This window comes from Procambarus clarkii, chromosome 19 (genome assembly GCF_040958095.1).
Source record: "Procambarus clarkii isolate CNS0578487 chromosome 19, FALCON_Pclarkii_2.0, whole genome shotgun sequence".
NCBI lineage: Eukaryota > Metazoa > Arthropoda > Malacostraca > Decapoda > Cambaridae > Procambarus > Procambarus clarkii.
Window position 1 is genome coordinate 2,877,044 of NC_091168.1, and position 11,901 is coordinate 2,888,944.

General features: G+C 55.0%; 1 protein-coding gene across 1 annotated transcript; it reads left to right on the plus strand.

Annotated features, from left to right (window-relative positions):
* The first annotated feature begins 1,855 nt into the window (after positions 1-1,855).
* On the plus strand, positions 1,856-11,797 carry LOC138366539 (uncharacterized). The gene is made up of 2 exons (XM_069327572.1): positions 1,856-2,068; positions 11,678-11,797. The coding sequence occupies exons 1-2, from the start codon at positions 1,856-1,858 to the stop codon at positions 11,795-11,797; spliced, it is 333 nt and encodes a 110-aa protein (XP_069183673.1).
* Positions 11,798-11,901: the final 104 nt, after the last annotated feature.

Here is an 11,901-nt window from a genome sequence, read left to right on the forward strand (position 1 = left end):
ATCAGATGCTGGAGGAGGAGGAGGACTGTCAGATGCTGGAGGAGGAGGAGGACTATCAGATGCTGGAGGGGGAGGAGGACTATCAGACGCTGGAGGAGGAGGAGGAGGACTATCAGAAGCTGGAGGGAGGAGGAGGACTATCAGATGCTGGATGGGGAGGAGGACTATCAGATGCTGGAGGCGGAGGAGGACTATCAGATGCTGGAGGAGGAGGACTATCAGATGCTGGAGGAGGAGAAGGACAATAAGATGCTGGAGGAGGAGGAGGACTATCAGATGCTGCAGGGGGAGGAGGACTATCAGATGCTGGAGGGGGAAGAGGACTATCGGATGCTGGAGGAGGAGGACTATCAGATGCTTGAGGGGGAGGAGGACAATATGATGCTGGAGGGGAGGAGGACTATCAGATGCTGCAGGGGGAGAAGGACTATCAGATGCTGGAGGGGGAGGAGGACAATAAGATGCTGGAGGAGGGGGAGGACTATCAGATGCTGGAGGAGGAGGAGGACTATCAGATGCTGGAGGGGGAGGACTATCAGATGCTTGAGGGGGGAGGAGGACAATAAGATGCTGGAGGAGGAGGAGGACTATCAGATGCTGCAGGGGGAGGAGGACTATCAGATGCTGGAGGGGGAGGAGGACAATAAGATGCTAGAGGAGGGGGAGGACTATCAGATGCTGGAGGAGGAGGAGGACTATCAGATGCTGGAGGGGGAGGACTATCAGATGCTTTAGAAGGAGGAGGACTACCAGATGCTGGAGGGGGAGGAGGACTATCGGATGCTGGAGGGGGAGGAGGACTATCGGATGCTGGAGGAGGAGGACTATCAGATGCTTGAGGGGGAGGAGGACAATATGATGCTGGAGGGGAGGAGGACTATCAGATGCTGGAGGGGGAGAAGGACTATCAGAAGCTGGAGTGGAAGGACTATCAGATGCTGGAGGAGGAGGACTATCAGATGCATGATGAGGAGGAGGACTATCAGATGCTGGAGGGGGAGGACTATCAGATGCTTTAGAAGGAGGAGGACTACCAGATGCTGGAGGGGGAGGAGGTCTATCGGATGCTGGAGGGGGAGGAGGACTATCAGATGCTGGAAGAGGAGGAGAACTATCAGATGCTACAGGGGGAGGAGGACTATCAGGTGCTGGAGGGGAAGGAGGACTATCAGATGTTGGAGGGGGAGGACTATCAGATGATGAGGAGGAGGACTATCAGATGCTTTAGGAGTAGGAGGACTATCAGATGCTGGAGGAGGAGGACTATCAGATGCTTGATGGGGAGGACTATCAGATGCTGGAAGAGGAGGAGGAGGACTACCAGATGCTGGAGAGGGAGGAGGACTATCAGATGCTGGAGATGGAGGAGGACTATCAAATGTTGGAGGGGGAGGACTATCAGATGCTGGAGGGGGAGAAGGACTATCAGATGCTGGAGTGGGAGGACTATCAGATGCTGGAGGAGGAGGACTATCAGATGCTTGAGGAGGAGGAGGACTATCAGATGCTGGAGGAGGATGAGGACTATCAGATGCTGCAGGGGGAGGAGGACTATCAGATGCTGGAGGGGAAGGAGGACAATCAGATGCTGGAGATGGAGGAGGACTATCAGATGCTGGAGGAGGAGGACTATCAGATGCTTGAGGAGGAGGAGGACTATCAGATGCTGGAGGAGGAGGAGGACTATCAGATGCTGCAGGGGGAGGAGGACAATCAGATGCTGGAGGGGAAGGATGACTATCAGATGCTGGAGGAGGAGGAGAACTACCAGATGCTGGAGGGGGAGGAGGACTATCAGATGCTGGAGACGGAGGAGGACTATCAGATGCTGGAGGGGGATGAGGAGGACTAACAGATGCTGGAGGAGGAGGAGGACTATCAGATGCTGGAGGGGGAGGAAAACTATCAGATGCCTGAGGAGGAGGAGAACTATCAGATGCTGGAGGGGGAGGAGGACTATCAGATGCTGGAGGAGGAGGACTATCAGATACTGGAGGCGGAGGAGGACTATCAGATGCTGGAGGAGGAGGAGGACTATCAGATGCTGCAGTTGGAGGAGGACTATCAGGTGCTGGAGGGGAAGGAGGACTATCAGATGTTGGAGGGGAGGACTATCAGATGATGAGGAGGAGGACTATCAGATGCTGGAGGGGGAGGAGGACTATCAGATGCTGGAGGAGGAGGAGGAGGACTATCAGATGCTGGAGGGGAGGAAAACTAACAGATGCTGGAGGGGGAGGAGGACTATCAGATGCTGGAGGAGGAGGAGGAGGACTATCAGATGCTGGAGGAGGAGGAGGACTATCAGATGCTGGAGGAGGAGGAGGAGGACTATCAGATGCTGGAGGAGGAGGAGGACTATCAGATGCTGGAGGAGCAGGAGGACTATCAGATGCTGGAGGGGAGGAAAACTAACAGATGCTGGAGGGGGAGGAGGACTATCAGATGCTGGAGGAGGAGGAGGAGGACTATCAGATGCTGGTGGGGGAGAAGGACTATCAGATGAAGGAGGGGGAGGAGGACTATCAGATGCTGGAGGGGGAGGAGAACTTTCAGATGCTGGAGGAGGAGGAGGACTATCAGATGCTGGAGGAGGAGGAGGACTATCAGATGCTGGAGGGGGAGGAGAACTATCAGATGCTTGAGGAGGAGGAGAACTATCAGATGCTGGAGGGGGAGGAGGACTATCAGATGCTGGAGGAGGAGGACTATCAGATGCTGGAGGGGGAGGAGGACTATCAGATGCTGGAGGAGGAGGAGGACTATCAGATGCTGCAGGGGGGAGGAGGACTATCAGGTGCTGGAGGGGAAGGAGGACTATCAGATGTTGGAGGGGGAGGACTATCAGATGATGAGGAGGAGGACTATCAGATGCTGGAGGGATGAGGAGGACTATCAGATGCTGGAGGAGGAGGACTATCAGATGCTGGAGGGGGAGGAGGACTATCAGATGCTGGAGGAGGAGGAGGAGGACTATCAGATGCTGCAGGGGGAGGAGGACTATCAGGTGCTGGAGTGGAAGGAGGACTATCAGATGTTGGAGGGGGAGGACTATCAGATGATGAGGAGGAGGACTATCAGATGCTGGAGGGGGAGGAGGACTATCAGATGCTGGAGGAGGAGGACTATCAGATGCTGGAGGGGGAGGAGGACTATCAGATGCTGCAGGGGGAGGAGGACAATCAGATGCTGGAGGGGAAGGAGGACTATCAGATGATGGAGGAGGAGGACGACTATCAAATGCTGGAGGAGGAGGAGGACTAACAGATGCTGGAGGAGGAGGAGGACTATCAGATGCTGGAGGGGGAGGAGAACTATCAGATGCTTGAGGAGGAGGAGAACTATCAGATGCTGGAGGGGGAGGAGGACTATCAGATGCTGGAGGAGGAGGACTATCAGATGCTGGAGGGGGAGGAGGACTATCAGATGCTGGAGGAGGAGGAGGACTATCAGATGCTGCAGGGGGGAGGAGGACTATCAGGTGCTGGAGGGGAAGGAGGACTATCAGATGTTGGAGGGGGAGGACTATCAGATGATGAGGAGGAGGACTATCAGATGCTGGAGGGGGAGGAGGACTATCAGATGCTGGAGGAGGAGGACTATCAGATGCTGGAGGGGGAGGAGGACTATCAGATGCTGGAGGAGGAGGAGGAGGACTATCAGATGCTGCAGGGGGAGGAGGACTATCAGGTGCTGGAGTGGAAGGAGGACTATCAGATGTTGGAGGGGGAGGACTATCAGATGATGAGGAGGAGGACTATCAGATGCTTTAGGAGTAGGAGGACTATCAGATGCTGGAGGAGGAGGACTATCAGATGCTTGATGAGGAGGACTATCAGATGCTGGAAGAGGAGGAGGAGGACTACCAGATGCTGGAGGGGGAGGAGGACTATCAGATGGTGGAGATGGAGGAGGACTATCAGATGCTGGAGGGGGAGGACTATGAGATGCTGGAGGGGGAGGAGGACTATCAGATGCTGGAGGGGGAGAAGGACTATCAGATGCTGGAGTGGGAGGACTATCAGATGCTGGAGGAGGAGGACTATCAGATGCTTGAGGAGGAGGAGGACTATGAGATGCTGGAGGAGGAGAAGGACTATCAGATGCTGCAGGGGGAGGAGGACTATCAGATGCTGGAGGGGAAGGAGGACAATAAGATGCTGGAGATGGAGGAGGACTATCAGATGCTGGAGGAGGAGGACTATCAGATGCTTGAGGAGGAGGAGGACTATCAGATGCTGGAGGAAGAGGAGGACTATCAGATGCTGCAGGAGGAGGAGGACAATCAGATGCTGGAGGGGAAGGAGGACTATCAGATGCTGGAGGAGGAGGAGGACTACCAGATGCTGGAGGGGGAGGAAGACTATCAGATGCTGGAGATGGAGGAGGACTATCAGATGCTGGAGGGGGAGGACTATCAGATGCTGGAGGAGGAGGACGACTATCAAATGCTGGAGGAGGAGGAGGACTAACAGATGCTGGAGGAGGAGGAGGACTATCAGATGCTGGAGGGGGAGGAGAACTATCAGATGCTTGAGGAGGAGGAGAACTATCAGATGCTGGAGGGGGAGGAGGACTATCAGATGCTGGAGGAGGAGGACTATCAGATGCTGGAGGGGGAGGAGGACTATCAGATGCTGGAGGAGGACTATCAGATGCTGGAGGAGGAGGAGGACTATCAGATGCTGGAGGAGGAGGAGGACTATCAGATGCTGGAGGAGGAGGAGGACTATCAGATGCTGGAGGGGAGGAAAACTAACAGATGCTGGAGGGGGAGGAGTACTATCAGATGCTGGAGGAGGAGGAGGAGGACTATCAGATGCTGGTGGGGGAGGAGGACTATCAGATGCTGGAGGAGGAGGAGGACTATCAGATGCTGGAGGAGGAGGAGGACTATCAGATGCTGGAGGAGGAGGAGGACTATCAGATGCTGGAGGGGAGGAAAACTAACAGATGCTGGAGGGGGAGGAGTACTATCAGATGCTGGAGGAGGAGGAGGAGGACTATCAGATGCTGGAGGAGGAGGAGGACTATCAGATGCTGGACGAGGAGGAGGAGTATCAGATGCTGGAGGGGGAGAAGGATTATCAGATGCTGGAGGAGGAGGACTATCAGATGCTGGAGAGGGAGGAGGACTATCAGATGCTGAAAGGAGGAAAAGGACTATCAGATGAAGGAGGGGGAGGAGGACTATCAGATGCTGGAGGAGGAGGAGGACTATCAGATGCTGGAGGGGGAGGAGGACTATCAGATGCTGGCGGGGGAGGAGGACTATCAGATGCTGGAGGAGGAGGACTATCAGATGCTGGTGAGGGAGGAGGACTATCAGATGCTGGAGAGGGAGGAGGACTATCAGATGCTGGAGGAGGAGGACTATCAGATGCTGGAGAGGGAGGAGGACTATCAGATGCTGGAGGAGGAGGAGGACTATCAGATGCTGGAGGAGGAGGAGGACTATCAGATGCTGGAGGGGGAGGAGGACTATCAGATGCTGGAGGAGGAGGACTATCAGATGCTGTAGGAGGAGGTCTATCAGATGCTGGAGAGGGAGGAGGACTATCAGATGCTGGAGGAGGAGGAGGACTATCAGATGCTGGAGAGGGAGGAGGACTATCAGATGCTGGAGAGGGAGGAGGACTATCAGATGCTGGAGGGGGAGGAGGAGTATCAGATGCTGGAGGAGGAGTAGGACTATCAGATGCTGGAGGAGGAGGAAGACTATCAGATGCTGGTGGGGGAGGAGGACTATCAGATGCTGGAGGGGGAGGAGGACTATCAGATGCTGGTGGAGGAGAAGGACTATCAGATGCTGGAGTGGGAGGACTATCAGATGCTGGAGGAGGAGGACTATCAGATGCTGGAGCTGGAGGACTATCAGATGCTGGAGGGGAGGAGGACTAACAGATGCTGGAGAGTGAGGAGGACTATCAGATGCTGGAGGAGGAGGAGGACTATCAGATGCTGGAGTGGTAGGACTATCAGATGCTGGAGGAGGAGGACTATCAAATGCTGGAGGAGGAGGACTATCATATGCTGGAGGAGGAGGAGGACTATCAGATGCTGGAGGAAGAGGAGGACTATCAGATGCTGGAGGAGGAGGAGGACTATCAGATGCTGGAAGGGGAGGAGGACTATCAGATGCTGGAGGAGAAGGAGGACTATCAGATGCTGGAGGCGGAGGAGGACTATCAGATGCTGGAGGGGAAGGAGGACTATCACATGCTGGAGTAGGAGGAGGACTATCAGATGCTGGAGGGGGAGGAGTACTTTCAGATGCTGGAGGGGGAGGAGTACTATCAGATGCTGGAGGAAGAGGAAAACTATCAGATGCTGGAGGGGAAGGAGGACTATCACATGCTGGAGGAGGAGGAGGACTATCAGATGCTGGAGGGGGAGGAGGACTATCAGATGCTGGAGGGGGAGGAGGACTATCAGATGCTGGAGGGGGAAGAGGACTATCAGATGCTGGAGGAGGAGGAGGAATATCAGATGCTGGAGGGGGAGGAGGACTATCAGATGCTGGAGGGGGAGGAGGACTATCAGATGCTGGAGGGGGAGGAGGACTATCAGAAGCTGGAGGAGGAGGACTATCAGATGCTAGAGGAGGAGGAGGACTATCAGATGCTGGAGGGGGATAAGGATTATCAGATGCTGGAGTGGGAGGAGGACTATCATATGCTGGAGGAGGAGGAGGACTATCAGATGCTGGAGGGGGAGGAGGACTATCAGATGCTGGAGGGGGAGGAGGACTATCAGATGCTGGAGGGGGAGGACTATCAGATACTGGAGGAGGAGGAGAACTATCAGATGCTGGAGGGGGAGGAGGACTATCAGATGCTGGAGGTGAAGGAGGACTATCAGATGCTCGAGGTGGAGGAGGAGGAATATCAGATGCTGGAGGGGGAGGAGGACTATCAGATGCTGGAGGGGGAGCAGGACTATCAGATGCTGGAGGGGCAGGAGGACTATCAGATGCTGGAGGGGGAGAAGGACAATCAGATGCTGGAGGGGGAGGAGGACTATCATATGCTGGAGGGGGAGGAGGACTATCAGATGTTGGAGGGGGAGGAGGAATATCAGATGCTGGAGGGGGAGGAGGACTATCAGATGCAGGAGGGGGAGGAGGACAATCAGATGCAGGAGGGGGAGGAGGACTATCAGATGCTGGAGGAGGAGGAAGACTATCATATGCTGGAGGGGGAGGAGGACTATCAGATGCTGGAGGAGGAGGAGGACCATCAGATGCTGGATGGGGAGGAGGACTATCAGATGCTGGAGGGGAGGAGGACTAACAGATGCTGGAGAGGGAGGAGAACTATCAGATGCTGGAGGAGGAGGAGGACTATCAGATGCTGGAGGAGGAGGAGGACTATCAGATGCTGGAGGAGGAGGAGGACTATCAGATGCTGCAGGGGGAGGAGGACTATCAGATGCTGGAGGGGAAGGAGGACAATCAGATGCTGGAGATGGAGGAGGACTATCAGATGCTGGAGGAGGAGGACTATCAGATGCTTGAGAAGGAGGAGGACTATCAGATGCTGGAGGAGGAGGAGGACTATCAGATGCTGCAGGGGGAGGAGGACAATCAGATGCTGGAGGGGAAAGAGGACTATCAGATGCTGGAGGAGGAGGACGACTATCAAATGCTGGAGGAGGAGGAGGACTAACAGATGTTGGAGGAGGAGGAGGACTATCAGATGCTGGAGGGGAAGGAGAACTATCAGATGCTTGAGGAGGAGGAGAACTATCAGATGCTGGAGGGGGAGGAGGACTATCAGATGCTGGAGGAGGAGGACTATCAGATGCTGGAGGGGGAGGAGGACTATCAGATGCTGGAGGAGGAGGAGGACTATCAGATGCTGCAGGGGGAGGAGGACTATCAGGTGCTGGAGGGGAAGGAGGACTATCAGATGTTGGAGGGGGAGGACTATCAGATGATGAGGAGGAGGACTATCAGATGCTGGAGGGGGAGGAGGACTATCAGATGCTGGAGGAGGAGGAGGAGGACTATCAGATGCTGGAGGGGAGGAAACTAACAGATGCTGGAGGGGGAGGAGGACTATCAGATGCTGGAGGAGGAGGAGGAGGACTATCAGATGCTGGAGGAGGAGGAGGACTATCAGATGCTGGAGGAGGAGGAGGAGGACTATCAGATGCTGGAGGAGGAGGAGGACTATCAGATGCTGGAGGAGCAGGAGGACTATCAGATGCTGGAGGGGAGGAAAACTAACAGATGCTGGAGGGGGAGGAGGACTATCAGATGCTGGAGTAGGAGGAGGAGGACAATCAGATGCTGGTGGGGGAGGAGGACTATCAGATGAAGGAGGGGGAGGAGGACTATCAGATGCTGGAGGGGGAGGAGAACTTTCAGATGCTGGAGGAGGAGGAGGACTATCAGATGCTGGAGGAGGAGGAGGAGTATCAGATGCTGGAGGGGGAGGACTATCAGATGCTTGATGAGGAGGACTATCAGATGCTGGAAGATGAGGAGGAGGACTACCAGATGCTGGAGAGGGAGGAGGACTATCAGATGCTGGAGGGGGAGGACTATCAGATGCTGGAGGGGGAGAAGGACTATCAGATGCTGGAGTGGGAGGACTATCAGATGCTGGAGGAGGAGGACTATCAGATGCTTGATGAGGAGGACTATCAGATGCTGGAAGAGGAGGAGGAGGACTACCAGATGCTGGAGAGGGAGGAGGACTATCAGATGCTGGAGGGGGAGGACTATCAGATGCTGGAGGGGGAGAAGGACTATCAGATGCTGGAGTGGGAGGACTATCAGATGCTGGAGGAGGAGGACTATCAGATGCTTGAGGAGGAGGAGGACTATCAGATGCTGGAGGAGGAGGAGGATTATCAGATGCTGCAGGGGGAGGAGGACAATCAGATGCTGGAGGGGAAGGAGGACTATCAGATGATGGAGGAGGAGGACGACTATCAAATGCTGGAGGAGGAGGAGGACTAACAGATGCTGGAGGAGGAGGAGGACTATCAGATGCTGGAGGGGGAGGAGAACTATCAGATGCTTGAGGAGGAGGAGAACTATCAGATGCTGGAGGGGGAGGAGGACTATCAGATGCTGGAGGAGGAGGAGGACTATCAGATGCTGGAGGGGGAGGAGGACTATCAGATGCTGGAGGAGGAGGAGGACTATCAGATGCTGCAGGGGGGAGGAGGACTATCAGGTGCTGGAGGGGAAGGAGGACTATCAGATGTTGGAGGGGGAGGACTATCAGATGATGAGGAGGAGGACTATCAGATGCTGGAGGGGGAGGAGGACTATCAGATGCTGGAGGAGGAGGACTATCAGATGCTGGAGGGGAGGAGGACTATCAGATGCTGGAGGAGGAGGAGGAGGACTATCAGATGCTGGAGGGGGAGGAGGACTATCAGGTGCTGGAGTGGAAGGAGGACTATCAGATGTTGGAGGGGGAGGACTATCAGATGATGAGGAGGAGGACTATCAGATGCTTTAGGAGTAGGAGGACTATCAGATGCTGGAGGAGGAGGACTATCAGATGCTTGATGAGGAGGACTATCAGATGCTGGAAGAGGAGGAGGAGGACTACCAGATGCTGGAGGGGGAGGAGGACTATCAGATGCTGGAGATGGAGGAGGACTATCAGATGCTGGAGGGGGAGGACTATGAGATGCTGGAGGGGGAGGAGGACTATCAGATGCTGGAGGGGGAGAAGGACTATCAGATGCTGGAGTGGGAGGACTATCAGATGCTGGAGGAGGAGGACTATCAGATGCTTGAGGAGGAGGAGGACTATGAGATGCTGGAGGAGGAGAAGGACTATCAGATGCTGCAGGGGGAGGAGGACTATCAGATGCTGGAGGGGAAGGAGGACAATAAGATGCTGGAGATGGAGGAGGACTATCAGATGCTGGAGGAGGAGGACTATCAGATGCTTGAGGAGGAGGAGGACTATCAGATGCTGGAGGAAGAGGAGGACTATCAGATGCTGCAGGAGGAGGAGGACAATCAGATGCTGGAGGGGAAGGAGGACTATCAGATGCTGGAGGAGGAGGAGGACTACCAGATGCTGGAGGGGGAGGAAGACTATCAGATGCTGGAGATGGAGGAGGACTATCAGATGCTGGAGGAGGAGGACTATCAGATGCTGGAGGAGGAGGAAGACTATCAAATGCTGGAGGAGGAGGAGGACTAACAGATGCTGGAGGAGGAGGAAGACTATCAAATGCTGGAGGAGGAGGAGGACTAACAGATGCTGGAGGAGGAGGAGGACTATCAGATGCTGGAGGGGGAGGAGAACTATCAGATGCTTGAGGAGGAGGAGAACTATCAGATGCTGGAGGGGGAGGAGGACTATCAGATGCTGGAGGAGGACTATCAGATGCTGGAGGAGGAGGAGGACTATCAGATGCTGGAGGAGGAGGAGGACTATCAGATGCTGGAGGAGGAGGAGGACTATCAGATGCTGGAGGGGAGGAAAACTAACAGATGCTGGAGGGGGAGGAGTACTATCAGATGCTGGAGGAGGAGGAGGAGGACTATCAGATGCTGGTGGGGGAGGAGGACTATCAGATGCTGGAGGAGGAGGAGGACTATCAGATGCTGGAGGAGGAGGAGGACTATCAGATGCTGGAGGAGGAGGAGGACTATCAGATGCTGGAGGGGAGGAAAACTAACAGATGCTGGAGGGGGAGGAGTACTATCAGATGCTGGAGGAGGAGGAGGAGGACTATCAGATGCTGGAGGAGGAGGAGGACTATCAGATGCTGGAGGAGGAGGAGGAGTATCAGATGCTGGAGGGGGAGAAGGATTATCAGATGCTGGAGGAGGAGGACTATCAGATGCTGGAGAGGGAGGAGGACTATCAGATGCTGAAGGAGGAAAAGGACTATCAGATGAAGGAGGGGGAGGAGGACTATCAGATGCTGGAGGAGGAGGAGGACTATCAGATGCTGGCGGGGGAGGAGGACTATCAGATGCTGGAGGAGGAGGACTATCAGATGCTGGTGAGGGAGGAGGACTATCAGATGCTGGAGAGGGAGGAGGACTATCAGACGCTGGAGGAGGAGGACTATCAGATGCTGGAGAGGGAGGAGGACTATCAGATGCTGGAGGAGGAGGAGGACTATCAGATGCTGGAGGAGGAGGAGGACTATCAGATGCTGGAGGGGGAGGAGGACTATCAGATGCTGGAGGAGGAGGACTATCAGATGCTGGAGAGGGAGGAGGACTATCAGATGCTGGAGGAGGAGGAGGACTATCAGATGCTGGAGGAGGAGGAGGACTATCAGATGCTGGAGGGGGAGGAGGACTATCAGATGCTGGAGAGGAGGAGGACTATCAGATGCTGGAGGAGGAGGAGGATCTATCAGATGCTGGAGAGGGAGGAGGACTATCAGATGCTGGAGGGAGGAGGAGGACTATCAGATGCTGGAGGGGAGGAGGACTATCAGATGCTGGAGAGGGAGGAGGAACTATCAGATGCTGGAGGGGAGGAGGACGTATCAGATGCTGGAGGAGGAGGAGGACTATCAGATGCTGGAGGAGGAGGAAGGACTATCAGATGCTGGTGGGGGAGGAGGACTATCAGATGCTGGAGGGGGAGGAGGACTATCAGATGCTGGTGGAGGAGAAGGACTATCAGATGCTGGAGTGGGAGGAGCTATCAGATGCTGGAGGAGGAGGGACTATCAGATGCTGGAGCTGGAGGACTATCAGATGCTGGAGGGGAGGAGGACTAACATGATGCTGGAGAGTGAGGAGGACTATCAGATGCTGGAGGAGGAGGAGGACTATCAGATGCTGGAGTGGTAGGACTATCAGATGCTGGAGGAGGAAGGACTATCAATGCTGGAGGAGGAGGAACTATCATATGCTGGAGGAGGAGGAGGACTATCAGATGCTGGAGGAAGAGGAGG

Coding starts and splice junctions, on each gene's coding strand:
- LOC138366539 (XM_069327572.1), top strand. CDS start 1,856: ATGCTGGAGGAGGAGGAGGACTATCAGATGCTGGAGGGGGAGGAAAAC. Junction 2,069..11,677: donor AGTTGGAGGAGGACTATCAG/GTGCTGGAGGGG, acceptor AGGGACTATCAG/ATGCTGGAGCTGGAGGACTA.